Source organism: Antennarius striatus, chromosome 6 (genome assembly GCF_040054535.1).
Source record: "Antennarius striatus isolate MH-2024 chromosome 6, ASM4005453v1, whole genome shotgun sequence".
Taxonomy (NCBI): domain Eukaryota; kingdom Metazoa; phylum Chordata; class Actinopteri; order Lophiiformes; family Antennariidae; genus Antennarius; species Antennarius striatus.
In genome coordinates, this window is record NC_090781.1 from 24306025 (window position 1) to 24332658 (window position 26634).

Below are 26634 nucleotides of genomic sequence, written 5' to 3' on the forward strand. Positions count from 1 at the left end.
AATGAATGGAGTGTTTAATGCAAATGCAAAAACTGCTTTATGAACAGGCAGCAAAGCATGTACAGTATAATTGTTTTATAACTGCATTTACAGCTAAGTTTAGTGGGCCGGATTTTAAAACCAAGTGGGCCGTATGTGGCCCGCGGGCCGTTCTTTGCCTATGCCTGAGATAAACCCATTAGCTGAGCAAAATAAATAAATTTTCTCTTTTCGATTATTGCATTGACCCTGATTCTAGATTCTTTTATGCAGTAAGGTGTGTACCCCCCACTCCCAACCTCCCCCTGTCCCCACAATAACCTCAGACATGACCCCCATATTGTCAGCGAGACGAGAGGACAATAAGTGTGTGTGTGTGTGTGCGTGTGTGCGCACATTATCCCACAGCTGTGTGTCTCAATGGAAAGAGAGCCATCGCTATGGCAACACCAAGCAATGAGTACCTTTTTAAAAGGCCTCTCTCCACCACTCTCTCTCTCCCTCTCATCCGCTCCCAGGCCCGTCTCCACACGAGCCTCAAGAGTCTGCAGGCAGGCAGAGAGGCTGACGCCACAGGAACCTATGTGGATGTTCAACAGTGTCCTTTGATTATCGCTAAAGTGGAATATTTCCTCCCGATTGAACATCTTAACGATTTTCTGAACAGAGAGATGCCCTTTTTCTGTAAGGATGGATTGCTGATGCTTTTATTCTGACGGAGGCCCCGCTTCCTGAAGATGATGCCTGCATACACTCCCAGAATTCACCTCTGTCTGGGAAATCAATAGAAAAGTGGATTTTTGTTTCACTATAATGGAATTTAACCTTTATTGTGGAGGTAGAGACATTTTCTTTGCTGACTTCAGAATGTCTTTTATAGAATTTATCTGATCGTCAGTAATGGCGATGAGGACTTCTCATCCTTTGAGGAGACTCAGGGAGCAGAAGCTTCTAGATGTGAGAACAGGAAGGGAGGGAAACGATGGAGATGTCTTGCAGCACTTCTCCCGCTGTCCATCTTGCAATCAGGAGTGTGACGTCATCCTGATCCTGCCGTGTTCTCACACCATGTGTGTTCAATGTGTAGCAGCTGGAGAGACGCAACATTCAGGTGAACCTCGTCACCGTAGCGTCCGTCGACCCGTGTGTTCTGCTCTGTGCCCGGAATGCCGAGATCCTGTCGAGCTGCCGTGCTGGGATTGGTCGACCGTCACCTCCTGTCTTCCAAAGCATCCCTCCATCGATCCTGCATGTGTCAGCAGGGAGGAAACATCTGAGGATCATCTCCAACGGGTGAACGATCCAAACCAGAGAGTGCATTTATACTTAATCATGCAATAAGGGAAGTGAACTACATAGCCTAAAAACAATCATTACAATCTTTAATTGATTTTAGTTTATTGTAAATCTTAGAAAATTAAAAATACAGACACAAATTATCAGTTTTTCACAATATGACAAACAGAAAATGTCACAATTGCAAGACTAATCTTAAATACCACCGAAGGCAAATACAGATATAAAAAAAACTTTACTTCAATAATCTTTTCCTCATAATCTCCTTCAGTCGCCCTCTTCATCAGGATATTTCTGAATTAACACTCATCAGACTGATTTGCATGCATGTTCCTCTGGATAATATCACAGCATCCTTTGTTTCTTCTTCCTACCATCCCTGTTTCATTCAGAACACACGCTGCTGGGACATTACTACACATCGCTCTATGTATGGTGAGTAGATGTACGTAGACACATCTAGGGACACATCTTAAACTTAATCTCAATAATGAACACAGGACCCTGTTTGCCCTCTGCTTCAGGCTCCAACATCGCCAGTACCTCAGTATCACCAGTGGATGACGCTGTAGACCTGCAAGAGGAGGAGATGGAGCGGTCCGTTTTTGGTCAGGAATGGTCCACGTTTTTAGAAATGCACCACTTTTCAAAAGTTTGAAATCAAATTTTGTGTGTCTGAGACAAAATACTGTTCAATGATTCGAACACGCTGACAACTGACAGAGAAAATACAAGTTAAAATCAGGGTTAAATATGAATATATGAAATCACCTCCTGGAAGAAATAGAAAGACGGCATTGGAACGTGTTGGAATTAACAGTAGGGAGAGTTAATATTTCATTTCCTGTTTTATACGCCTGTTGTTTTGCTATTGCACTTGTGGCTTTGTTATGTTGAGATGAAGAAGCAGAAACCTCTTCTATCTAGATAGATAGAGTGTTGTGTTTGAAGCTGTTGCAGCTTTAAATACAGAAAAAAATTGTAAATCTTCACAATAAAGTCATGACTTTAAATTTGAAAACTGACACAATACCACCAATTTTTTGGGACTTGACCTTTCTTAGAACAAATCTGAATTGAAAGAGACGTTTCTATTGGTGAACATGATTTGGACTGACAAATCATGGATTAAATATGTTAAATCTAAAGGCAAAGTCAGCAGCAAAGGCCTCAGTGGTGTGTTATGGAATTAATGTCCAAAGTATTTAGATCCCAGTGACATAGTTAGTGAACAGTTATGATCAAGGCGGCTTTAACTGGACTGGAAAACACAACTTTTTCCCAGTCGGGACATATTTGAAGTGTAAATAATACTGACTTATGTCAGAATCTTTAATCCCGACTCGTTCTAACCCCAGCTCCTGACATGCTAACACTTGGGTTAGGGTTACGGACACAAATCAGTTTTTATTGGAGGCACATTAAAGCCTGATGTGGATTTTGTGCATCGATGGGACGCTTAAAGGCCTGAAAAAGATTTAGTTTGTGTGTGAGGCTGGTCTGGTTTTTTACTGTTACGCAGCTTTGAAGGAAAGAACATCACACCAGACAACAGGTGATTCCAATCTCTTGAACAGTTGTGCGGGTTTACGCTCGAATAAAATGATTCATGTGCAGATTAAGGATTTAAAAAGCCTCAAATGTTCTCTCCTTTCATCCCTCCGTCTTTTCTGGTCTGTGTTAGGACTGTGTTTTGCTCTGGATCCTTTAAACGTTCCTCCATCGCTTCATCTCTCCAAGTCGTCCCTCACCATCACCTACCAAGGAGGCGGCCCTCCTGGACCGCCTCCAGCAGGCGAGGTCAGAAGATCGGTGACCTCCGACCCCGTGGTTCTACCCCAGGTCTGTGGTGATGTTGTGATTGCTCGAGGACAGTATTACTGGGAGGTTGACGTCTGTAACAGCTCTAACTATATGATCGGTGAGAAATGACTTTGCTGCTTTTTGTTTCCAGAATGATGAGTCAGCAGATCAAGCTTGTTTACATACACAGTCACATGTAAAGACAAATACTCGTGTCATTGGACAGGCGGTATTAACTCTACTGTTCAGACTGCATCAAAGTTGTTGGATTATTTACAGGCATGATTTATTTTCTTGGCATTTTAATGAAGTCATGCGGTATTTTATTATCTGGAACAGGCATTTAACTTTATATCTGTCGTTACGGCATGAGTAGAAACACATTTTCTTTTCTGTCAAAAATGAATAACAGCCACTTGACCTTTTTTACAAATAAATAAATTGATTTATGCAGTTCAAAAACCTCTAAAACGTCCTAGATAGGAGTGGTTGGAAATGCATGTAATAAATTTATTTTGTTTATTTTTTTAATGATCAGATTGACGTTAATAAATGTCTGTTTTAGTAGCTGAAGCAGTGACATCTATCTATCTATCTATCTATCTGTCTGTCTGTCTGTCTGTCTGTCTGTCTGTCTGTCTGTCTGTCTGTCTGTCTGTCTGTCTGTCTGTCTGTCTGTCTGTCTGTCTGTCTATCTATCTATCTATCTATCTATCTATCTATCTATCTATCTATCTATCTATCTATCTATCTATCTATCTATCTATATTTTACCCAATCTGTTAAGAAGAACTACTTTTCCAGCATGCTTACTTTCATTAATTAACCCTAAATACAAAATATAGTTGAAGGGAATACCACCCAACCATTGGCTGTTGGAATTTCTATTGTTGTTGCAACTATAAGAAAACCTGCTGAGATATTTTAACCTGTACCATAGTGGTACAGGTTAAAACCAACCAACCAAACAACCAACCAACCAACCCCTGATCCAAACCCATGATGTTAGTGTAGCTGAGACAACTCTGGTCCTTGGCCAAATAGAACAAAATGAAAGAATCAGACATGATGTACAATGGCTGCACACTTTATAATGTGGAGCTTTAAAGTTCAATAACCTTCTGATTTTTTGTTGATCTTGCGAACCACATGCATTCTGGGACTGCCAGCTAGAGATCCATGTGAGGCTGTCTGGCCGGTGGTTGTTGCATTGGCTCATGTGCTCAACCAATCAACACACTCTTATGTCACTCAAGCTTTTATTGTGTTTGGTGGGTCCCCAGTTTGAAACAGCAGCTAATCAAGTTCCTAAAGACTGAGTACTAAGAACAAAAACTGCTCCTAATTCTTCTAGTGTGGATACAATGGAAAGGGGGCTCTTAGAAATATGCAGAGTTTCCTCCAGTCCAGAAACACCTCATTGTTCTCAGAGAGTATTAAATATCACTTCTTTCTCTTTCAGGTGTGAGGTCATCGGACGGTTCTGGCGGCTGGTGGTTCCAAAGGCGGGGTCTGTCTTTTAGTATCGTATATGATGGGAGCCAGGAGCCTCTGTACACCATCCCGCCTCAGATCAAAACTCTTGGGGTGTTCTTGAACATCGGTGGGGGTGTGCTCAGCTTCTACAACCCCCTGACCCAGGAGCACCTAGCCACACTGCCTACCCACTTCCACCCCGCTGGAGTGCTACCAGCCCTGGGCTTGGGCCAGGGCAGACTGAGGTTGCGAAGCGGCCTCCCCCCTCCTCAGTATGTGTTCCTCAGTAGGGACTCAGCCTACAGGACCCCTCGTGGGCCCTGTGTAGGTCAGTGGCGCCAGCAGACTCCCTTCCAGTCAGTCAGGAAGGTGATACAGAAGTTTGAACGACTGGCCTTGTCGGACTTCGACTCCGGCTTTGTGTTGAGTTCTCAATCGTCATGCTCCACCTTGACCTCTCTTCCAGATCTGGCAATTCCTGGGAAGTTTCCCTCCAGACAAGGGGAACAGGAAACAGGAGTAGACTAATCGAAGCATATGAAACTCATCAGTTGGGCTTTTTCAGAAACACACCCACCTCTTTTCTTGATCTTTGGATGTCATTTGAAAGGCTAATTTTTCATCTCGAAGGACTTTTGGCTAGCTCTTGTCACTCTCTGCGTGACCCCAGACCAGCAATAGACTCTCTCCCCAGGACACAGTCCTTTCTCCCAAGCAAACAACCCCCCACTGGTTTAGGAGTGGACCAGAAAGGCTTCTGTATTGTGAGGTGTGAGGAAAGGGTGGGCTTTAGCAGCAGGACTCCATGATATGTGTGACGGTTGTCCAACGGTAGGAGGGTCCTACAGTAATAGTCTTCCTCCATGTGTGTGTGTGTGTGTGTGGGGACACAGCGCTATATCCTGGGTATGTGTGTTTGTACTGCACACATTTCCCCGTGTGTGAGCCAGAGGGAACAATGTACAGGTGACGCCAGGCGCGAGTACAGCAACGCCGGCGGTGTCAGAGCATTGAGGACAGGTGGTAACATTCGTTTATCCCACGGCCGGCCCTTCGATAGGACAGTAGGGCTGCCCTTTCCTGACCCTTTGAAATCCACAGGACTCCGAAACACTTCAAAAGGGCTGAGAGTGAGCGGGAGAGCAGGGAAGGAGAAAGAGAAAACAGCATGCATGAATTAAAGACAGCAGGTGACCTGGTCAAAAAAAGGGAGAAATGAGCTGAGAGAGGGATTCCCATTGGCTTTCATGCTAAGAGGCTTTGAATAGATCAACAAGACTCACCATCTGAGAACTTCATTTGACGTAGAATTGAGCTGCAGAGGCCACTTTACATTCAAAGTTGGGTTCATATGTATAATACCTCCAGTGGTAAAGACTTTTGAGCTTGTCTTGAATCTCATCTTTGGTTTTGCCCAACCCTTGTTTGGCAAGTCAGACAAAATTTGAATGATTTTGGCAAAAGACATTGTGAACATATGAAATTTACCTCATTTCCTCTTCCATCCTCATTTTCTCAATCCCCATTTGTAGCAGACTATTTATACGTGACATATTCATCTTTGGCTACTTGACTCGTGCTTAAGTAATGCAGGCCATATTGAAGATTTCTTGCCACACCTTCTCCTGTGTGACTTCTGGGTGGTGTCATTTTCAAGTAGTCATTCTGTAGATTAGATATAGCACTAAAAGATGAGTAAATGTGGATTTAGGCCAGTTCTACATTCATAAGCATCATTAGAAATTGACAGTCACACTCTAGATTAACCAATGAGTCAAAGGTAGTCTTGTCAGACTGCCGCCTCTCTGATCGCTCATAGGATGACTGTGTTGCCGACGTTAAACGGTGGAGGTATTTACCACGCGACTTAACCATGCGTGTGCCTGACCACTTGCATTGGCGCAGCTTTCACTGCAGATCTATGACCCATAAAGTGTGTGGAAGCAATTTGACTCTTGTAAAGAGAAATGAGAGAGGCGTGGTGCAGATTACAAAGGGTTTGTAGGAGAGAGGGGGAGTTTGCCAGGAAGGATGCTTGAGACTTGAAACGTGTTGTGCCATGTGTTCATGTTTGGCAGCGTCTGCTGAAGGCAGTCTGGCTGTCTAAAAATGAACTACATGGGTGCAGCAGTGATAGTATATGTGCTGAAGCAGTTTGAGAGGCTATCTGTGGAATATTTTCATGTCATACTTAAAGATATTTATTCATGCTTTGTGCCATAATTCTCTTATTTATATGTATTTTTGTATTTTAATGAGTTTTCTTCACTCTTCTATGTAGATTCATTGCTTCTGTGTTAATATCTTACCTTGTGAGAAAAGAATTTAATCAACTTGTTGCCGTGCTCTGTATTTATTTGAAATATGTGGTTAGCAGTTTGCTTTTATGACTTAAAAATGTGTACTTCGCTGAGTATTTCCATTTTGTCCTACTTTCCAGGCAAAGGAAGTTTTTCCTTTGACTATAAAATGGTTTGTTGCATTCTTTTTATTTTTATTTTGCCAAGTGGTTACACAAAAGTAATAGCAGATAGAGCGTACTCTGGGTTTTAGCAGGATTGAATGACATATAAAATTTTAAATGATTTTTGAAATTAATACTTGCTAAATACCAGTTAGCAAGTATTAGATGGGCTGTGGAAAGAAGCTGGAGATCCAAAAACCACACACATTGAGGGAGAACATGCAGAATCGTATCAACAAGATTAGCAGGTTTAATACCACAGTAAAACCTATTTAATCAAATCATGCATGTATATTCTCTGTAATCTATTTATCCAATAATTATGGACCAGCTGTAAAATAAAATAAAATGAGAATATTATTACAACCTCATGCATAGATCTTAATGCATCAACAAAGCACCCAATTATATTATAGATACAGAAGCATGATGATTCTGATAGGCTCATTGTCTGACAAATAAGAATAAAAACAATTTTAAATGTGAATTTTGCAATCATGGAGTTTGTTTTTTTTTAAATGTTTTATCTTAAGCAAAAGATCCATACAGTTGCTAAGACTTTGCATTTCTTAAATGTGTCTGACTGTGTCTCCTTCAAAATAAAATAAAATCTTAAATTTGCACCAACGCTTTTTTTTTCTCTCTCCATCTTTTTCATTTACAAATAACAAATGATGGAGACCTCACCATCACATCTCCCCGAGGTGTCAAAGTAAATCCAACACAACCCCACAACAACTCCACTCAGTGGCAACATTTGGAGTTTGGCCCTGTAATTATCCCCAGTCATTATCGTCACACTCTCAATCATGGATGCTGGTGTGAACAGAAGTAACGTCACTTTTCCTCTCAAGTTTCGACTGTGTCTGCAAATCGATTCCGTTTGTATGAATAAACATCGACTCTGCAAGACTCCTCCATTTGCACATTGAGTGAGGAAAGACCCATTCCCCCTTTTCCGTCTCAGGCAGCGGCATAAAAATAGCTTTACAGCTGAGCGCGCCGCCTCCTGTTACCATCATTATCAGCATCAACATAACAGTGGCTGTAAACGCGTCCTCTGTGATGCGTTTACGGCCTGCTCTGTGGTACATCCTGCTTCTAAATGACATGTAGAGGGAGGAATCTTTTACATGAAGACTACAGCTCCTGTGTGTGGATGGAGGGGGGGGGCAGCTTTCTTCACACAGATCCTTTTCCACCATCCCTAACTGGACTCCGTGATACAAGGACCTGAATTGCGCGCATGACTTAGGAATGCGCTATTACACCCAAAGAGTGCATCATGGTTTATTTAAACATTAGTCAGAAGTAATTGTGGTCGTTAAGCTGCATTAAAGGGAGATTATTATGGGGTGTTATTAGGGGAGAGACGTACTGTACATCTACCCAGACTGGCTCCTCTGATTATTTGCGCGTCTCTGTCCGACCAGCAAACCGGACGCGGTGCGTTATGCACGATGTATCAGACACCATATTGGGGGGGTGGGGGTGTGGGTGTGTGTGTGGGGGGGGTGATGCTGTTAAACAACCCGCGTTTCTGACCTGCGAGCCGACGCGTCTGACAAACAAGTGCAAATACACACACATGTCCGATAATGGATCCATCCAGCGGCACCATTGCAATTATGGATGATTTACAGGCGGCGACCCCCCCCTCCCTCAACACTCACGGGCGCAGGCCCTCACCCCCCCCCCCCCCCCCCCCCACGGACGAAAACAGATTTCGATAATGTCCTTGTAATGAAGTCACATTTGGGTCTGGCGGTGTGTGTGTGTGTGTGTGTGTGTGTGTGTGTGTGTGTGTGTGTGTGTGTGTGTGTGTGTGTGTGTGTGTGTGTGTGTGTGTGTGTGTGTGTGTGTGTGTGTGTGTGTGTGTGTGTGTGTGTGTGTGTGTTTCGGTCCTGTTTCACAAGAGCTCGGACTTGGAGCGAGACTTTTAAAAGTCTGGTTCTCATTGAGTTCTGGTCGCAAACGTCAATCCGGTTTTCAAGGTATCCCTAACGTTTCGTGACGTGGCAGAGATGACGCCATAGTTCATTCTAACTTTTTTCTTTTTTTTTACAAGATTGGAACGCAGTGATTGAGATGCTCAGAATCAATCAAATCTGAGTGTTGTTGTTTTTTTCATTCGAATAAAACCTGCAAATAATAGACTGATGGATAAAATGGTACTAAAATATGTTTCTCATTCAATTCCGTGGTAATATAAACTTTAATCTAATATTTATCAAGTTTTTTTTTAAGACATTATGTTCTTTATGAGCCTCGTCATGACACTGGAGTTGGAAAATCACGCACAATTACAATTCCTTCTTGCCAATGACATTTTGCGCATGATCAAAACGCAATTATTTTGTCGTTTTCACTTATTCACACTTTAACAATCAGACTTAAAGCCGGATTTTTTCCCCCTCCGATGAAAAGACTGATTGCAGATGAAGGTGGTGAGTTTAATACACGTCTGGAGAGACGACTTGTCTTTCATACAATGTCATCAAAGTTTCTCCCTGCATGCGCCAGACGTCACCAATACACAACCCGGCGCGGTGATGGCACCAGTGGGGCTGAGTGGAGTGGGTTCTGCTCATTCCACACCGCTTAATTAATCACCGACTGCAGCAGAAGAAAAGATTCGCTTATCACCCTATGATGCAGAGCAAACAGACCATCATCGAGGAGGATTGGGGTGAGTGGAAACGGGGGCGTGAATCTCCACACCACGATGGAAGTGCCTCCCACAGTCCACATAATGCCACGCATGCATCAGGTTTGCAAGATTGCGCTCGCACCTTGTTCTCCATGCGCTTTTGGAGTTAGATTTAGTTAGATTTGGCACCTTCCTTTTTTGTATTCGTGGCTAAATAGTAAGCAGATATCCAGAAATAATAAAATAAAATGAAATGAAATTAAATTAAATGAAATGAAATGCACATTGTTGTCCCTCTTTGGGAAATATTTATAATTGTGAAGCAATATTTTGATCATATTCCCTCCTAGAAGGGATCATAGCACAATCGAACAAAAGCCACAATCGATCAATCATTTTCTCACAGTACTCCAATAAATTTGACCTTTTAACCCTGAAATTAATCACCCATAAATCCATCACAGAGCATTTGTCCCTCTATGCTTAACTTTTGCTCCTCTGTTCTGGTTTTTTTTTAATGGAAACGTTTCCCCAGATCCAAATCCGCCCTTTATAAATTTCACTAGTTGTTGTTGTGAAGCTGCACAGTGACTTTTGAAAGCTGTTGGTTTGAATAGTTTTGGGCACCTGTAGCCATGCCTGAGAGCAGACATACAGTATAACCACAGTCATAATAAGTGTGCCATGAGGTACAGTTTGAGGTCTGCAGGAGGACAGGAGGTAGCAGAGGGCCACGAGGTATTCTAGCTATTTTCATTTGTTTCTGTTAAGTCACTTAAGTCGGAGCTCCGAGAACACTTGAAAAAATAGACAGTGCAGCCTGCCACACACACACACACACACACACACACACACACACACACACACACACACACACACACACACACACACACACACACACACACACACACACACACACACACACACACACACATTCCTTACTGTACATGATCTGGAGATTCACACTTTCTCTCCACAGGAATGCTGATGCAGAGTGGAGGCAGTAGAAACATTACAGGAGGCCAAATGACTTAAGGGAAAAATAAAATGAGCTTAAAATAATAATATATTAACAATAATAATGATTTTTTTTGTTTACTGATACCTAACTTGGTAAACATTTAGTTTAATATCTGATAAAACAGATAAATAGGAAAAGCTTCCTTAGAATAATACCTGTAATCAGAGATAAACAGCTACTAACTCTCCTGTTAACTCCATCAGTCATCCTTTAGAATACTATTTGATTCACAAGACAGAAGGGAACTTCAATGGGAAGTCATTTCCATGATGAAATTATCAGAGCTATGCAAATGAGTCCACAAATCGTTCACTTACAGTTTACATCTATTATTTGTTGTAAAGAAAGAAAAAAAAAGTGTTAATGAGGTTTCAAACGCAGCGCGTTTTTCAGATCTCAACCCTTTAATGAATTGATAAAGACTTCGATTCCCCCTTTCAACACCCCCCCCACCCACCCATCCCATCACCCCTCCACCCATCATCTCTCCACCTCCTCCTCCTCCTCCCGGCCGGTGGCTGCTTGGAGCTGTCAGGGAAGCAGGCTATAAAAGAGAAAGGGACGGGGCTCCGAGGAGGTTGTTGGTGCTGTGGGGAAAACAAACGGTACAGCTGCGAGAGAGAGAGAGAAAAGGAGCTGTCTGTGGAAAAACCACGGGTGGTTTCAGAGAGGAGACTCAGGACGGGCAGCCAGTGAGACCTCCACGAGAGGAGCGGAGATCTGGAGTGGGTTATTATTCGCTCAAAGGCGGCTGAGGCCACATAAACTGCGCGCTATCGGAAGTTTTCAGGAAGGAGAGACGACAGAGACGTTTTGGGATGCTCGTCCCCAGCGCGCTGCGCGCCGTGCTGTGCGTCCTGAGCTGCGCGTCGCTCCACGCTCAAGCGGCCTCACGGCTCAAGACCCCCACGCTGCCCATCCAGTCAGAGAGAGACCCGCTGCCCTCCAAAGGCTTGTCAGGTAAGAAAAGCAGCGGATTTAAACACATTCAAGGTTTTAAGAGGATATTTTTCTATTTATATCCAACAGAGTTGTGCGTTATTCGTCGGAAAATTCATCCAAACGCACGAAAAAGTCAAATGAAGGCTGTAACTCGATATAAACATTGCACCTCTTTGCAGTTATTATGTTATTACAGTTATAGTTAGTCATTTGAATGACGTGAACACTCTATATTTTTCTTAAATAATCATAATAAATTACGTTTTGGTTGTGCGTCATTCCAGCGGGGTCAGGCCCTGACCTGAGGTCAGACCCCCTTTCACCCCCGCTGTATTGACCTGAAATAGAGACTGCATACAAATTTAGGTAATGAAATTAATTAAGGTAACATTCCATTCAGTTTAGCAGAGCCTTCCCGAGACAACACTTTAATGTGGGATGAAAAGAACTGCCTTCTTAGCTTACCCCAGTGTAATGGCATGTCTTTTTGGTAAATTTCCATATTTCCTCTGATTTTCCTGAGCTAGTTGAAGTGTAAACAAGCGGCAAACATCTGAGTCATAACCACAGTGACTTGCCTTTTGATTCATGTGTGAAAGTCCCCACGTTCAAAGCTCACCGCGGCTTTCATACGGTAACCACACGGGAGCACAGAACTGTGGGAACTCCACGCTCATCGCCGCCTTGAACGTCTCATTCTGCTGTGGAAAATTGTAATCAATCGACTTTCCATTACAAGTATTGGCTTTTCTCAGATGATGTATTTGAGCAGAGCGAAAAAATGGCAAGCAAGAGCGAGCTGCTTTTTAACTGGGCTGTTTAGAAAAGAGTAATGTGAACCATGTTTGTAGCTTTGGACGGAACAGGGACACGGGTTCTAGTGACCCCCTTCACCTTTGAGCGAAGGCTTTTTTGGTTTCTGCATTGTTCAGCTGATTCAGATGTAAACACAACGTCAGCCTCTGCAGCCTCGTAGAAGAGACTTAAAACCAAACTTTTCCATGTGAAATAAGTGCTGTGATAAACTTTAATACATATAAAGTGTGTAAAGATCTCCTTTTCACACGTTGCATATTGGTTCTTACCCCTTATTGATTAACATGCATGTTTGTTGCATGTTTTTAAATACAATTCTTTTTAACAATTGTCCTCCTATGTCATGCATCGTCCTGTGAAGTCATGAAGATTCGTGGATCATTATGATGAAGTCCTGAATTCCAAAACCCATCATGCACCTGGGCAGTTTCGGTTGAATTCAACATGTCTGGGCAATGATTTATTTGTTGAATCTCACTGATTCACAAATTCCTTGCATTTTGACAGTTTCTTGCTCCTAAATTTTTGCAATTCGCATGATATCCTCAAAAAAATTTAAATTTTTAGCCCTCCCCCTTAATAAAGTCTAGTGATCACATGACGTTTGTGTTCCAGGATGCTCCTTCGGAGGCAGATTTTACTCCCTGGAGGATTCGTGGCACCCGGATCTGGGCGACCCCTTTGGCGTCATGCACTGCGTCCAGTGCCATTGTGAAACGGTGAGTTTCATCCGTCGTCAAGGAAACAGAATTCATCGCTTGCACATGTGACGAGATGATTGACATCTGGTGGTTCCCCCCCCCCTCTGGCAGCAAAAGAGCCGTCGTGGCAAAGTGTTTGGGAAAGTAAACTGTAAGAATATCAAGCAGGACTGTCCCACCCTGGACTGCGACGAGCCCGTCCTGCTCCCGGGACACTGCTGTAAATCGTGCCCCAGAGGTAATCATCCACCGACCCGCTTTCTTTCCACTCCTACCTGTCCTGCATGTGTAAATAGTGAGCGGATAAAACCATATAAAGCACACCTTGTTGTTAAATTGACCGATTGTTCCCCTCGGTGTTTTTCTTCCTCTTTGTTTCATTCTTATTGCCCCCCCCCTCTCCTCCCATCTTTTATACCTCCATCTCCACCCATTGTGCTCCTTTGTTCCTTTGTTCCGTCCACCCGGTCAACTAGTTAATCATTGCTAGATGCAGTGATCAGGTCCATCGATTTTCCATTCAGCTGCGTGAAGTGTGCGTCTCCACCTGCACCTCAAAGAGCCCCCCCCCCATCACTGGAAGCTCATTCATACGAGCCGCTTGTCCACACACTGCTGGATAAATAGTTATTAGAGAATTAGAGCTCTGCTGCACGTGTGCATACACACACACACACACACACACACACACACACACACTGCTGACACACACACGGCTGACACACACACGCACACACTCCCAGTCTTCATGTTACGCTCTTATTAAACCAATTGACTGTTTTTCTATCCTGTTTGTCTGGTAATGGAATGGAAAGTAAAGGTAAAGCCTGTATGGACAACACCGTGTGTGTGTGTGTGTGTGTGTGTGTGTGTGTGTGTGTGTGTGTGTTTGTATGTTTGTGTTGTGGTCAAGTTTTAAGGAAAAGGTTGAGTGTGTTTGTCTTAGTTTTGGCGCTGCAACAGCTCATATGTTTGTGTAAGTGATGGAAAGCGGTGTGTGTGTGTGTGTGTGTGTGTGTGTGTGTGTGTGTGTGTGTGTGTGTGTGTGTGTGTGTGTGTGTGTGTGTGTGTGTGTGTGTGTGTGATGTGGTGCACCTGAGGATACAGAATAAGTGTGGAGAAGTGAGAGTGACATTACCCAGAAGGCCTAGAGCGTGCCCAGTGGAGCAGAGCCATGAGGGCCCGAGGGAAGAATGATGAGTTTTGATGAGTTTGATGAGTGTGTGTGTGTGTGTGTGTGTGTGTGTGTGTGTGTGTGTGTGTGTGTGTATGTGTGTGTGTCTGTGTGTGTCACAAGGAAAGAAAACAGACAGCCTCGGCCAATTTCCTCAGAAAACTGCTGTTTAGTAAGTAGCATTTGGGTGAATGAGCATTGCCATGTGTGTGTGTGTGTGTGTGTGTGTGTGTGTGTGTGTGTGTAGTTGGTGCTGAGATCACACAGTAGTATCACTCCCAGTTATCCTCCAGCTGTGAGCGCCCCTGGAGCAGAAGTGATGACGACGTGTCAAATATACTTTCATACAAATTGATGTTTTTTGACATTTTTGACATCCAAATTGTTGTTGCTCTTTTTTTCCTCTAGTTTCCCCGTGTGTTTAACAGCCCTTTTTTTTGTCAAACTGTGTGTGGCTGCTGATCTCACATCCATTTTTTAAAAAAAATTCCTGATGAAGTGAACCATAGAGAACAGCTGATGGTTTTTCTTTGAAAGTTATAAAATTCAGAATTTTCATGCTCCTTCATACTCATGTTTCAAAATGTAAAGATATGAAATATGTTTTTATTGGTTAACAGTTTCTTGACATCCATATCCACTATCAAACTCTGCACATATAATGTTCTACAGCTTTAACACAAATCCCATCACTGAACTCTTCTTCGCTTCCTGTTTCTCTCCACAGGTGTGGATGACAAGAAGCAGACAGACGCCGTCCTGGACAGCTTTGATTATTACCTGGAGAAGGGCAAAGAGAAGGAGGATGACCTCCACAAATCTTACAACGACCGGTCCTACCTGACCTCTGAGGAGGTCGGCCCCGGGGAGAGTCGCACTGGTGAGTAGGAGTCGCCCTGGATGGATGTGAACAGACCACCAGGATACTTTCTGTTCCACGTGCAAATGTCATTAAGTTAAATAAGAAAGGTGTGGAATAAAACCCCCTGCTGCACGCTATATAACCCCTTTATGCTGCTTTGTCTGAATTAAAAGTTTATTTCGCTCAATCTACTTCCAATATATTTATTTTTGGTGAAAAGTTATTCGTTCCCCACACATAAAAACAGCAAACATTTATTTTACGTCCTGCGTTCTTTTCAGACTTCGTGGCGGTGCTGACAGGAGCGACGGACTCGTGGCTTTCCAGCTCCAACGGCGTCGCCAGAGCTCGTTTCTCTCTGACCAGATCCAGCCTGGCGTTCTCCATCACGTACCTGAGGTGAGGTTCACGGCGCGTCCAAAAAGGGATGAAATGTCCCCGTCTTTGAGCGTTTAGCGGCTGTGGCGTTCTTCTTTTTCTGATGAGCTTCAGAAGCATCGCTGTCCATCCGGTCCACATCTCCAAAATGTTTCCTGCAAGCAGCAAATACAGTATTGTCCGCCCTATAAGGCACAACTAAAAGCCTATAATTTTTGTCATGAACCTACAGTGCACCTTATATAGGAAATAAATTATAAAATAAACAATTTGTTAAAGGTGCACCTTATAATCCAGTGCACCTTATACAGTATATGAAATAAATAATAAACTAAATAATTCATTAAAGGTACGCCTTATAGTGTGGAAAATACCATAATAAAAAAATGAAATTTGAGCAGCAAATTCCAAAATGTTGAAAACATAATCAATCCGTAAAAATCAGACTGAAGTGAGGATAAATATCTGTCTGCTTTCCTATCCAGAATGGGTCGCCCCAGTAAAATGATCTTACTGGGTTCAGATGGGACCACGGCTTTCGAGTACACAGTCCCCAAAGGACAGTCAGGCATGGTAAGACATCACATAAATATGATATTGTTTTAGTTTTCTAATTAAATGTGTTTGTGTTTGTCCTGAATTGGATAGAAATTCTGTTATGAAGAACTCTCGCTGCATGACTCTTGGACTCGATTCTTTTCCTCTCATTACTCATTTGATTGCAACAAACTGTAAACACACACAGATATACACAAATACGCCGACACTTTATTGAGTGAAACACACATTCTGCAACAGGGAGAAGCCCCCATCGGATCAGAGGTAGGCAAGGGTTAAATAAAAAGGGCATATTGGTCCCAAAGAATCAGGAAAATTGATGTGTTGTTGTGAGAGAAGAAACAGGACACACGTCCAGGTCTCGTCCAATCGCTGCTCATCGTTTACAGCCAAGATCCACATATCTCCTCATTCTATTTCAGACCCAAACACCCCCTCAAAACGGGACCCAAGTTATTATTTTTAGATAAATGTCAGTGTCAAGCACCCGGAGGACCTCAGAGAAAACACTCCAGCAAAAAAAAAAAAAAAGAGGCCGGTCGGGGGGAGTTAGCGGGGGCCAAAAAACATTTGGAAAAAGAATTTTTCACATGTTACATCACTGCTTAGCGGTGGGATCGAGACCATCATTTATGAAAAAATAGGAGATCGGGCCTGAAGTGACAGTTCTGGGGTGTCGGCACGCCGCCACATATCTCCCCGTCTCTTTTTATGTCGAAAGGTTGATGCGTTTAGCAGATGGGTCGTCTGGTGATCTGCAACACTTTGATAACCTTGTCTGTCTTTGTGTGTGTGTGTGTGTGTGTGTGTGTGTGTGTGTGTGTGTGTGTGTGTGTGTGTGTGTGTGTGTGTGTGTGTGTGTAGCTCTGCGGGGTATGGACCAACCTGCCTAAACCTCTAATACGACAGCTACAGTCTGAGCAGATGCGCATCAGCATGTCGACGTCATCGGGCGGGAGAGAGGAAGTGGAGGGCAAGATCATCAAACACCGCGCTCTGTTCGCTGGTACGTCCGCACGTGGGAAATTCGAGCGCTGTGATGGCTCCTATTTTATTTACGATTCTATTACAAGACAAAGCGTGTTCCTTTTGTCTTTTGCGTTTCAGTACACAATAAACCCAATATTTACAAAGCAGTGAAACTGTATATGTTCTCATGCAAGCGTAAAAAGCCTCGCATGGATTAACGTGGCTGCAAAGAGTGGGCTCTGTTTACAGATGAGTATTCTAATAGATTAAGTGAATGCAGACTCTCAGTATGGTGATGTGTGTGTCTCTTTTTGGGGTTTTTTTGGGGTTCTTTTTGCAGAGACGTTCAGTTCCATGCTGACTTCAGGGGAGGACCATCCAGGCATGGGAGGCATCGCCATGCTGACGCTGAGCGACACGGAGAACAACCTCCACTTCATTCTCATCCTTCAGGGTCTGATCAAACACACAAGTGGAGGTGAGAAGAATTTTTTATTTTTTTTAAAAAAGAAGAGACTAGGAAAATATACTAAATCCATTTTATGTAGTTCTTTTTATTGATGGAAAAAATGCTGTTTTTTACCCAGAACCCCTTCAGCTGCCCATCAGAGTCCAGCTGTTGTACCGGCAGCACATCCTGAGAGAGATCCGAGCCAACATCACCTCTCATGTGAGTGATAACACACATTCACCACATGGGGTGACAAACATTTAAAGTTCTGTATCTGCTAAATATAGTCCCCCCCCCCATAACAATCCATTAACAAAAACCAATACTGTGTGAAATCAGTGGGAGTTTTATGGAGAGGTTCCACAGTCTCTGGGAGGACTGCAGCCGTTTTGAGTCGGGAGCTCAAAACACGGCAACACTCTCACACTGGAAGACGGATGCGGTGATGTCGCCCACATCCTCACGCCGTCTGATCAAAGCTCCACAAGTGTCACGAGAAGAAAAATAAAAAGGAGAGGCTGTAGGAGGAAAAAAGAGGAGCTCCTGCAGGAGACAGATGTTAGCGAGGGATGAGAGATGGAGGACAGAAGGGCGAACGGGGGAGGAGGAGGATGGGACTGCACACACACACACACACACACACACACACACACACACACTTCTCACACATGTGAGTGGTTAGTGGTTCTGTGGCCCGAGATGGGGAGGAAGAGGAGTGATGAAAAGTGGGTCTGTTTTGAATTCAACCCAGAATTGCGCGACGGTCCCTCTGTGGAACATGTATGAATCACTTGAGCTCATCGGCCGTCGCAAAACCCCTCAGAGCGCCCTAAGGTTGGATGCTGAAACCCAAACCAGCGATTTTCTGCTTCGATTTATTTATTTCTAAAGCAATTATCTGATTTTTTTTTTTTTTTCACACGAGTCATCATGACGGCGTTAACCGCTCTTTTGATTTACTCCAAATATTTCCTGTTTTCATCTCACTTCCATCCTTTTCCATCTCCTCGATCCGGTCCCCTTCCGCAGGCCTTGCTCTGTTTTTTTGGCAGCTCGCTTGCAGCGATTTATGATGCATGTATATTTATATTGAACCGAGGCCCTGAGGTCATAAAAGTAACATTTCTTCAACGCGCTCGTACATCTGTCCGTTTAATCTCACATTTCTCTTCATTCTGGTGAAATACCCCCTTTTTTTTCTGCCTCCCCTGAAACGTGTCGAGGCAATGCGAGCCATATTTTCTGAAAAAAAAAAAAAAAAAGAAAAGAAAAAGGGTTTAAGTGTCTACCTCTGAGTGGGGGTAATTTCATATCATGTGTTTTTAATTCACGGCTTGTGTCCTTAATGGCTTCTGATTTTGTCGTCGCTGAATGAAAAGAACATTTTTGCTGATCCTGGCGTCTGTTTTCTTCTCAATTTGGAAACATCTCAGCCGTCAGTATTTCATCTGAAGACGTTTTGTCACCCTGGTAACATGTACTAACATCATGTCAACAAGGCCTTCACGTTTTAAATATGACAAGTCTTATTTTTGGCCCTGAAGAGACATTTGTTTCTACTGGAATATTCTTGTATTTATCCACTTGTTTTCCTAAACGTTTCAACATTTTGCAGGATCCAGACTTCGCCGAGGTGCTGACAGACCTGAATAGCCGTGAGCTGTTTTGGTTATCTCGTGGTCAACTGGAAATTGCCGTGGCAACCGAGGGTCAGGATCCCAGGAAAATCTCTGGTTTCATCACCGGCAGGAAATCTTGTGACAGTAAGTGTCCCTCCTACAACTGAACACCTTTCCACAGGTGAAACGCAAATATCTGCCTCCATCCATCCCAGAGCAGCAAACACAAGGCTGTAAAAAAATGTGTGGCCTCCCGCGTGTGGCTGTTTTTGTCATTCCGTAAATACGCCGCCCCATCTTTCTTTCTGTCTGCATCCTTTCAAGTTTTTGCTTTATGGGGAAAACCGTGTTTACAGACCTTCTGTTGGACTTCTGTGTGTGTTTTTCTGAGAGACACAAAGAGACACAAGCCTCTTTAGGAATGTAGTGAACAGTCCAAACGATCTGAAGCCATTCAAAGCATGCACACATGTTCTTTCCTCGCCGTACACACTTGAAACGTGATCATCAAGGTTTTCGATCGCTTCGAAAAACTTCTTTAAAGAGGCTTTTTGTCGCTGCTCCTGCACAAATCTGTGCATGCAAAACAACAAATATGCATGAAAAGGTTGTTGTTGTTGTTTTAAGTCACAGTCTGCTGGACCTGACTCTCGATGTTGGTGTTCCAGTGCTGTGACTAACAGCTTGACGTTATGCGTGAAGAATTCAAACCAATTCATTCCTTTCTCCCACCCACACCCCCAATTCCTCCTCTTGTGTACCGCTCTCCTTCTTTCATTCTTTCATTCTTTCAATCTTCAGTCTTTGCCGTCGTTCTTCCTGGCATTTCCCTGAACTTTTTCCTCATCCTTTCCCCTTCACTCATTCCCTCCTGTCCGCTCTCTAAGCCTGCTGCCGCATTCAGCAGGAGTTACCTCATTCTGAGGCTTAACCTTGGGTGGGTTTTGAATGTGTGAGTGTGTGTGTGTGTGTGTCTGTCACACACTTTTAACATATGTTTATGTCACATGCTCAGTCACACAACTACACAAGCGGGACGCCTTCTGATTATCGGATCAATGGGATCCATCCTCTCCGTGACTCTTTCTCTTTTTAAACAAATGACTTTATGTATTTTTGTGTCTGCAGGGTTGTAGAACCTGAGGGAAATGTAATTCAGCCCTCGTTCGCTCTGTTTCATGCAACCAGCAGATTATAACAAGACAGGAATCATTGCCTCATCTCGCAGGCCGTCAGGCTCTTTCATAGCTTTAAGGGAGGGAAACTCCACGGGGAAAATTTGTGGGTTTTTTAGACAAGACATTGGAGCAGGAATGCGCTCGGTGCTCCAAAGTGCATTTTTTGATACGAATCTGTCTTTTTTTTTTTTTTTGTCTGGCGCAGCGATTCAGAGCGTCATGTCCAGCGGTGATGCATTGACCCCGGGGAAGACGGGAGGTGTGGGATCTTCCATCTTCTACCTGCATGATAACGGCACGCTGGACTACCAGGTACACGAAAGCTGAGAGTTTTGGTATGGTGCAGTTAAACACAAAAAAGAGTTTTTTCTATAACTTCTTTATGTTGTTTATTATATTATAGCAAAAAACAATAAGTTGCACGTATACAAAGTTGTGATTTAATGTTTTTCCATCTCCTACTTGCATGATAACGGCACTCTGGACTACCAGGTACACGAAACCTGCAACTTTTAATATGGTGCAGTTAAACACAAAAGATATTTTTTTTCTCTAACTTCTTTATGTAGTTTATTATATCATAGCAAAAAACAATAAGTTGCACTTCTACAAAGTTTTTTATTTGTTCTGGTGGTTTACATTTTCTGAAAAATCGATGCACTAGTAAATCTTCAGTCCAAAAATGGGGTTTTTTTTGACTGTTTTATGGGTTCTCTCCCACACAGAAATGATTCAAAATGGTCTAAACAAAAGATAAACCGGACCAGAACACATTAAAAACCTTTATTACTCACCTTCCTTTTTTCATTTCCCTTAAAGCAGCTCAACTCAGGTCAAACCGAACCACAACACAGATGTGTTTCATAGAATATATAAAATAGATAATAATGTGTCTGATGTGATTTTCGGCAATAACGCTGTAAGCCAATTTTTACGATTACAAATAATGCCTCCAATTTTCATGAAAGGGTTTCACAGAACGCCCATTAAAAAGTTGCACACCAGGCTGTTATTAGTGTGAAAACTTAATCCCCCTAACCTTTATTGCCCTCTTCCAGGTCCAGATCGCAGGACTCACCAGCGAATTTGTTGGCCTGACGATCGAGTTGAAGCCGCGGCGGCGGAACAAGCGCTCCGTGCTGTACGACCTGACACCGGAGTACGATAAGGCCAGCGGCCGGGCGATGGGCAGCTGGAGCCGCCTGGAGGCTCGACACATCCACATGCTGCTGCAGAACGAGCTGTTCATCAACGTGGCCACGCTGCACAACCAGGAGGGGGAGCTGAGAGGGCAGATCAGGACCCTGCCCAACAGCGGCCTGGAGGCGCCCAGACACGGTACGAACTGGAACCCAAACAGGAAGTGGTGCTCGTAAAAAAAAAAAAAAAAAAACTACATGGAAACACACAGAAATGCTTCCTAAGAAAAACTTTGACACATCATCAAGACGGGTTTTGTTTTTTTTCTTTCAGAATTACCCGTCCCTCTGGCCGGCCAGTTTGTGTCTCCACCAGTAAGAACCGGAATCTCCGGCCATGCCTGGGTGTTAGTGGACAAACAGTGTCACCTGCATTATGAAATCATCCTGGCGGGGCTCAGTAAGTCGGACGACCTCACCGTGAACGCTCACCTCCACGGACTGGCTGAGATCGGGGAACTGGACGACAGCAGCACGACTCACAAGAGGCTGCTGACGGGGTTCTACGGGTCTCAGGTGCATTAGTGTTCACATGTGTGCTAGTTAGGTTCACATGTGTCCACAATCACACCCACACACACACACTCACACTCTCCTCCTCCACAAGGCTCAGGGGATTCTTAAGGACCTCAGTGTTGAATTACTGCGACACCTGGACCAGGGAACGGCTTTCATCCAGGTCAGCACCAAGATGAACCCCCGAGGAGAAATAAGAGGACGGGTAAGGTCAAGACGGCACTTTTCATTAATATTAGAAGTCAGATTTAGCTTAGATCACGAGTCAAACTCAAGGCCCGGGGGCAAAATGTGGCCCGGGTCATCATTTTATGTGGCCCGCGAGAACTAAAAAGGTCAGAGTGACCGAGAATAAATAGGTCAAAAGTGTGCTCTGAACAAAAACTACATTTCCCACAATGCAGTAATTAAGCTTATTTTAACTTTGACCAAAAACGAGGTTAATGTCTTTATTTTCTTAATTCTCTTGGATAGTTTGATCCTTGATTGATGGAGTTCTGACAAATTAAAAGGATTTTAAGTTAGAACAAAAGATAATCAAAAATCTTTTTTTTTTCTGTGTAACTGTAATGTTTGTAACTTGAATAAGTAATAAATTCAGTTGTTTAACATTAAGGAGTAGTTACATTTAGTTACATTACATTTAGTTACATTTATAAGTTACATCTGGCCCTTTGAGGACACGATGCTGATGAGGCCCTCGGTGAAAATGAGTTTGGCTTTGACAGATGGATAAATATAAAACAAGGGTAACCGTTGGCGTCCATCTGAGGGGCGAAGTGTTTGTGTTATCACACACTGAGCGTTCACCAACACACACATAAACACGTGCTTTTATGTGACGTCCGCCTGGAGACACTTGAGCTCCAAAACAAAAGTTTCACTGTGGTCTACGATCACACACACACTCACACAAACCTATAGCTGGGCTTGATGAGTGTTTTTCTGCTGCAAGGTACTTAAACGATGACACACACACACACACCACACATGAAGAGGGTCCAACTGTGTTAATAGCACACAGCACCATAAACACACGTCTGCTCAGGAGCACAGACACGTTTCACAAGCCAGTCGCCTCACGTCTCACCTCTAATCTCATCCCGACCTCCTGTTTCCTTCTCTCCAGGTCCACGTGTCCAACAACTGTGAGTTTGGAACCAGAGGCGAGGAGGAAGAGGAGCTGGACGACCTGACGACGAAGAACCCAGACGAGCTGAAGAAGGACCCCCACACCTGCTTCTTCGAGAACCAACACCACGCTCACGGCTCCCACTGGACCCCCAACTACGACAAGTGTTTCTCCTGCAGCTGCCAGGTGAGGATGAACGTTAGATGCGTTCGAAGCCGGGTCGCTGCTCCATGCACGTGTAAATCATTTCCTTTCCTGTTGTTCTGCCTTGTTTCTGCAGAAGCGAACCGTGATCTGCGACCCGGTCATCTGTCCCGTGTTGACCTGCTCCAGAACCGTTCAGCCGGACGACAAGTGCTGCCCGATCTGCGACGGTGAGAAGAACTGAATGATGTTTTGCAGCTCCATCCGGTGCTTGTTAGCCTGCAGATTTTTGTCATTATGGTGCATTTCCACACCAGTCATGAGATATAATTATATTTTCACATCTCCATCTCTTCTTTTTTTTCCTGCTCAGAGCGGCGGGAACCCAAGGACATGAAAGCCCCGGAGACGGTGGAGGAACATCTTGAGGGTAGAAACAACCGCGACTATCCAAAGCTTCAACAAAAAAAAACTTTAATTCTTCTGTTTTTTTTCTTCTTGTGCTGCATCTTTTCTTTTCTGCATGCCATGATGCTGCACTTCTTTCATCGATTTTCCATCCGTCCCACAGCAAAGGCTTTCAGACTGTCCTCAGTAACCTCCTCCTCCTCCTCTTCCTCCTCGTCTGTTCTTCCTCTCAGGTTGTTACTTTGAAGGAGACCAGAAGATGCATGCTCCGGGAACCACATGGCATCCCTTTGTACCGCCCTTTGGCTACATAAAATGCGCCGTCTGCACATGCAAGGTAAATAGACATAAATAAACTCGCTCACATCTGGCTGGATTTTTACTTTCCAAAAAACACTTAATGGATCATTTATCTCAAAAAGAAACTTGAGTCATAAATGAGATTTTTTTTTCCTCCTGCTTCACCTTGGAGAATGTTCAGATTCTTTTTTTTTTTTTTTACAAATATTTTTTGTTATTTTTGACCAGAAAATAACCACAAAAAAAAATTTTTTTTTATCCACCTCAGGGGTCTTCAGGTGAGGTCCACTGCGAGAAGGTGACGTGTCCGGTGTTGACCTGCAGTCACCCCGTCAGACGGAATCCCTCAGATTGCTGCAAGGTGTGTCCCGAGGAGGAGCGGGCCCCCGAGGGCCTGGAGCACAGTGACATGATGCAGGCCGACGGGCCCCGGCACTGCAAGTTCGGCAAGAACTTTTACCAGAACAGCGACAACTGGCATCCCTGGGTACCGGTGGTGGGGGAGATGAAATGCATCAACTGCTGGTGTGATGTGAGTAACAGCAGAGCGTCGGTCCAGATGTGGATAATAGGAGGGATTGTGTTACAGAACCATGTGAACGGTTATTTACACACTTGTAGGAGAGATTAATTTATTACTCAGAAAGAGCTGTGAATTATCCTGTTTTGGTGTCTTTCGTTCTGTTGTTTTGGTTTTTACAGCCCACAGCTTTACGGTTTTGGGGTTTTTGGTTTTTGTTTTTTTTTTTACTCTCGCCGCTCTCATCCAAAAAAAGTTTCCAGATGCTGAGGCTGGCGTTTCTCTGAAGTGAACACAACTGTCCCATTTCACGCTGAACACTTTGGCAGCTTTTTTAATTTAATTTTTGAATCCTGTATGTCTTCAATCTTCAAGTTAATATTAACTCAGACGAGCTGAGCTCAACTTTTGGGATGCATGAGTATCGTTTCCCATCTTCCCATCCTTGGCGGGTCACATTCCGGTCATACCTCCTCGTCTTCGTCACCCCCTTTGCCTCTTGAATTTGACCTCTTTTTTTCCACCACCTTCCATGTTTTTTGTCTCGGTCTCCTGCAGCACGGTGTGACTAAGTGTCAGAGGAAGCAGTGTCCTGTTCTGACCTGCTCCAACCTCAGCCGCCAACAGGGAGCCTGTTGCCCCGGATGCCTCGGTGAGCAAGCGATGCACAAAAACCGCATTGTTTCACAAGGATGATGGAAAAATCAAAACCACGTTATGACAATTCAAAAGCTGCTTCTGATTTTTTTAGAGATTAACCCGATATGTCTCCTTGGATCTTGAAGAGATTTTTCTGTTGACTGTAGATTCTGCAGAGGAAGACGACCTGACGATGATGAAGGCTCCAAATCGAAGGCGAAACGCGAGACACTGAAGGAGCCACGCTTAAGAACAACACCAGACCCTCTCTATGGACCTCAGCCCAGAGCTGCACACTGGGTCTCCCCCCTCCTCACCTAACCTCACCTCACCCCCCATCACCTCACCCCACCCACCTTTTTTTAACAGCATCAGGATTGTAATGGACAGAGCAGAGACTCAACGGAGTGAAGGGACGGAGTTACCAAGAGAACCAAGCAGACTTTACAAACCTGATGCCTTCATCGTCTTGCCTTCCGTTTTGCTGGAATATTTCTATTTTATTTTATTTTTTTTGCTCGTTTCGTTTCCTTTTTTTTTTTTTTTTTTTAAAGACAGAAGGTGTAGATGCACAAACTTTGTCTCAAAAGTTGGTTGTATTTCACTGACGGCCTTCCTTTTTGAAATAAAACCACCGCTAATGGAATTTTCACTGCTCTCACTGGACAGAGAGGAAAGTGTCCTTTAAAATGTGCGAGTGTGTGTGTGTGTATGTGTGTGTGTGTTTGGATATGTGTGTGTGTGTGTGAATTTCTGATTAATCAGCAATATTGAAACGGCAAACTTCCTGACGAGCAAGACAGGGTTAAAAATAAATAAAAGTGAAAACCCGGAACGGGTTTTCTTCCCCGTCGGCAGCTTTTATGAGTCGTGTGATTCTACTTCTGCTCATTATCGGTCGTGTCGGCTTCAGGGTCATCAGCAGAGCTTTTGTGTCATAATTCCTTCCTGATGATCTCACTGCTTCTCTGCTTCAAGATGTTTCCTGCTGCTCGCTCCAAGTCGTATTTTATGTTTTTTATATTGGTGTTTTACGATTATGAAGCAGGTTTTGTATTTATTGAATGGTGTGGCGACATAAAACAAACATTTAAAAAAAAGGGAAATCCTGTGTGTGTGTGTCGTTTTTGACGCCAGTCAGCTTTCTTACTTTGATATTGTTCCTCTTTGTCTGACTGATACTTTACTTTCCCGTCGTTGTTTTCTCCTCCTGTCCCTTTTGGCCTCTCTTTCCTCACAAGGTCTCACATCTGGAGCAGCGATTACAGAAGGATGACCTTAATCCTGTGCTTTCTTTCTCTCGTTTTTTAACTCTGTGCCTCTCTAACGACTCCCGTCATCATTGCTGTGATTTTTTTCTCCTCCATCATGCATTCCTGTGTGTTTTCTGCCAATCTGCCACTTCCTGTGGTCTTCATGCACCAGATACAACATCCTTT

General features: G+C 43.7%; 1 protein-coding gene across 1 annotated transcript; it reads left to right on the forward strand.

The window, feature by feature from the left end:
* Positions 1-11254: 11254 nt before the first annotated feature.
* Positions 11255-26295, forward strand: chrd (chordin). Its single transcript, XM_068318114.1, has 21 exons — positions 11255-11649; positions 13063-13166; positions 13260-13386; positions 15050-15202; positions 15466-15583; positions 16048-16135; positions 16985-17126; positions 17430-17567; positions 17677-17759; positions 19156-19303; positions 20543-20649; positions 21396-21675; positions 21811-22052; positions 22144-22257; positions 23182-23370; positions 23465-23558; positions 23702-23758; positions 23970-24073; positions 24305-24568; positions 25115-25208; positions 25363-26295. Exons 1-21 carry the CDS (start codon positions 11508-11510, stop codon positions 25428-25430), a joined length of 2856 nt encoding a protein of 951 aa, XP_068174215.1. The 5' UTR covers positions 11255-11507; the 3' UTR covers positions 25431-26295.
* The last annotated feature ends 339 nt before the right edge of the window (positions 26296-26634 follow it).

Bases quoted from the DNA above. Each gene is read 5' to 3' on its own strand.
- chrd (XM_068318114.1), top strand. From the start codon at position 11,508: ATGCTCGTCCCCAGCGCGCTGCGCGCCGTGCTGTGCGTCCTGAGCTGC. The intron at 11,650-13,062 runs GTAAGAAAAGCA...TTTGTGTTCCAG, and splicing joins GCCCTCCAAAGGCTTGTCAG to GATGCTCCTTCGGAGGCAGA. The intron at 23,759-23,969 runs GTAGAAACAACC...TCTTCCTCTCAG, and splicing joins GGTGGAGGAACATCTTGAGG to GTTGTTACTTTGAAGGAGAC.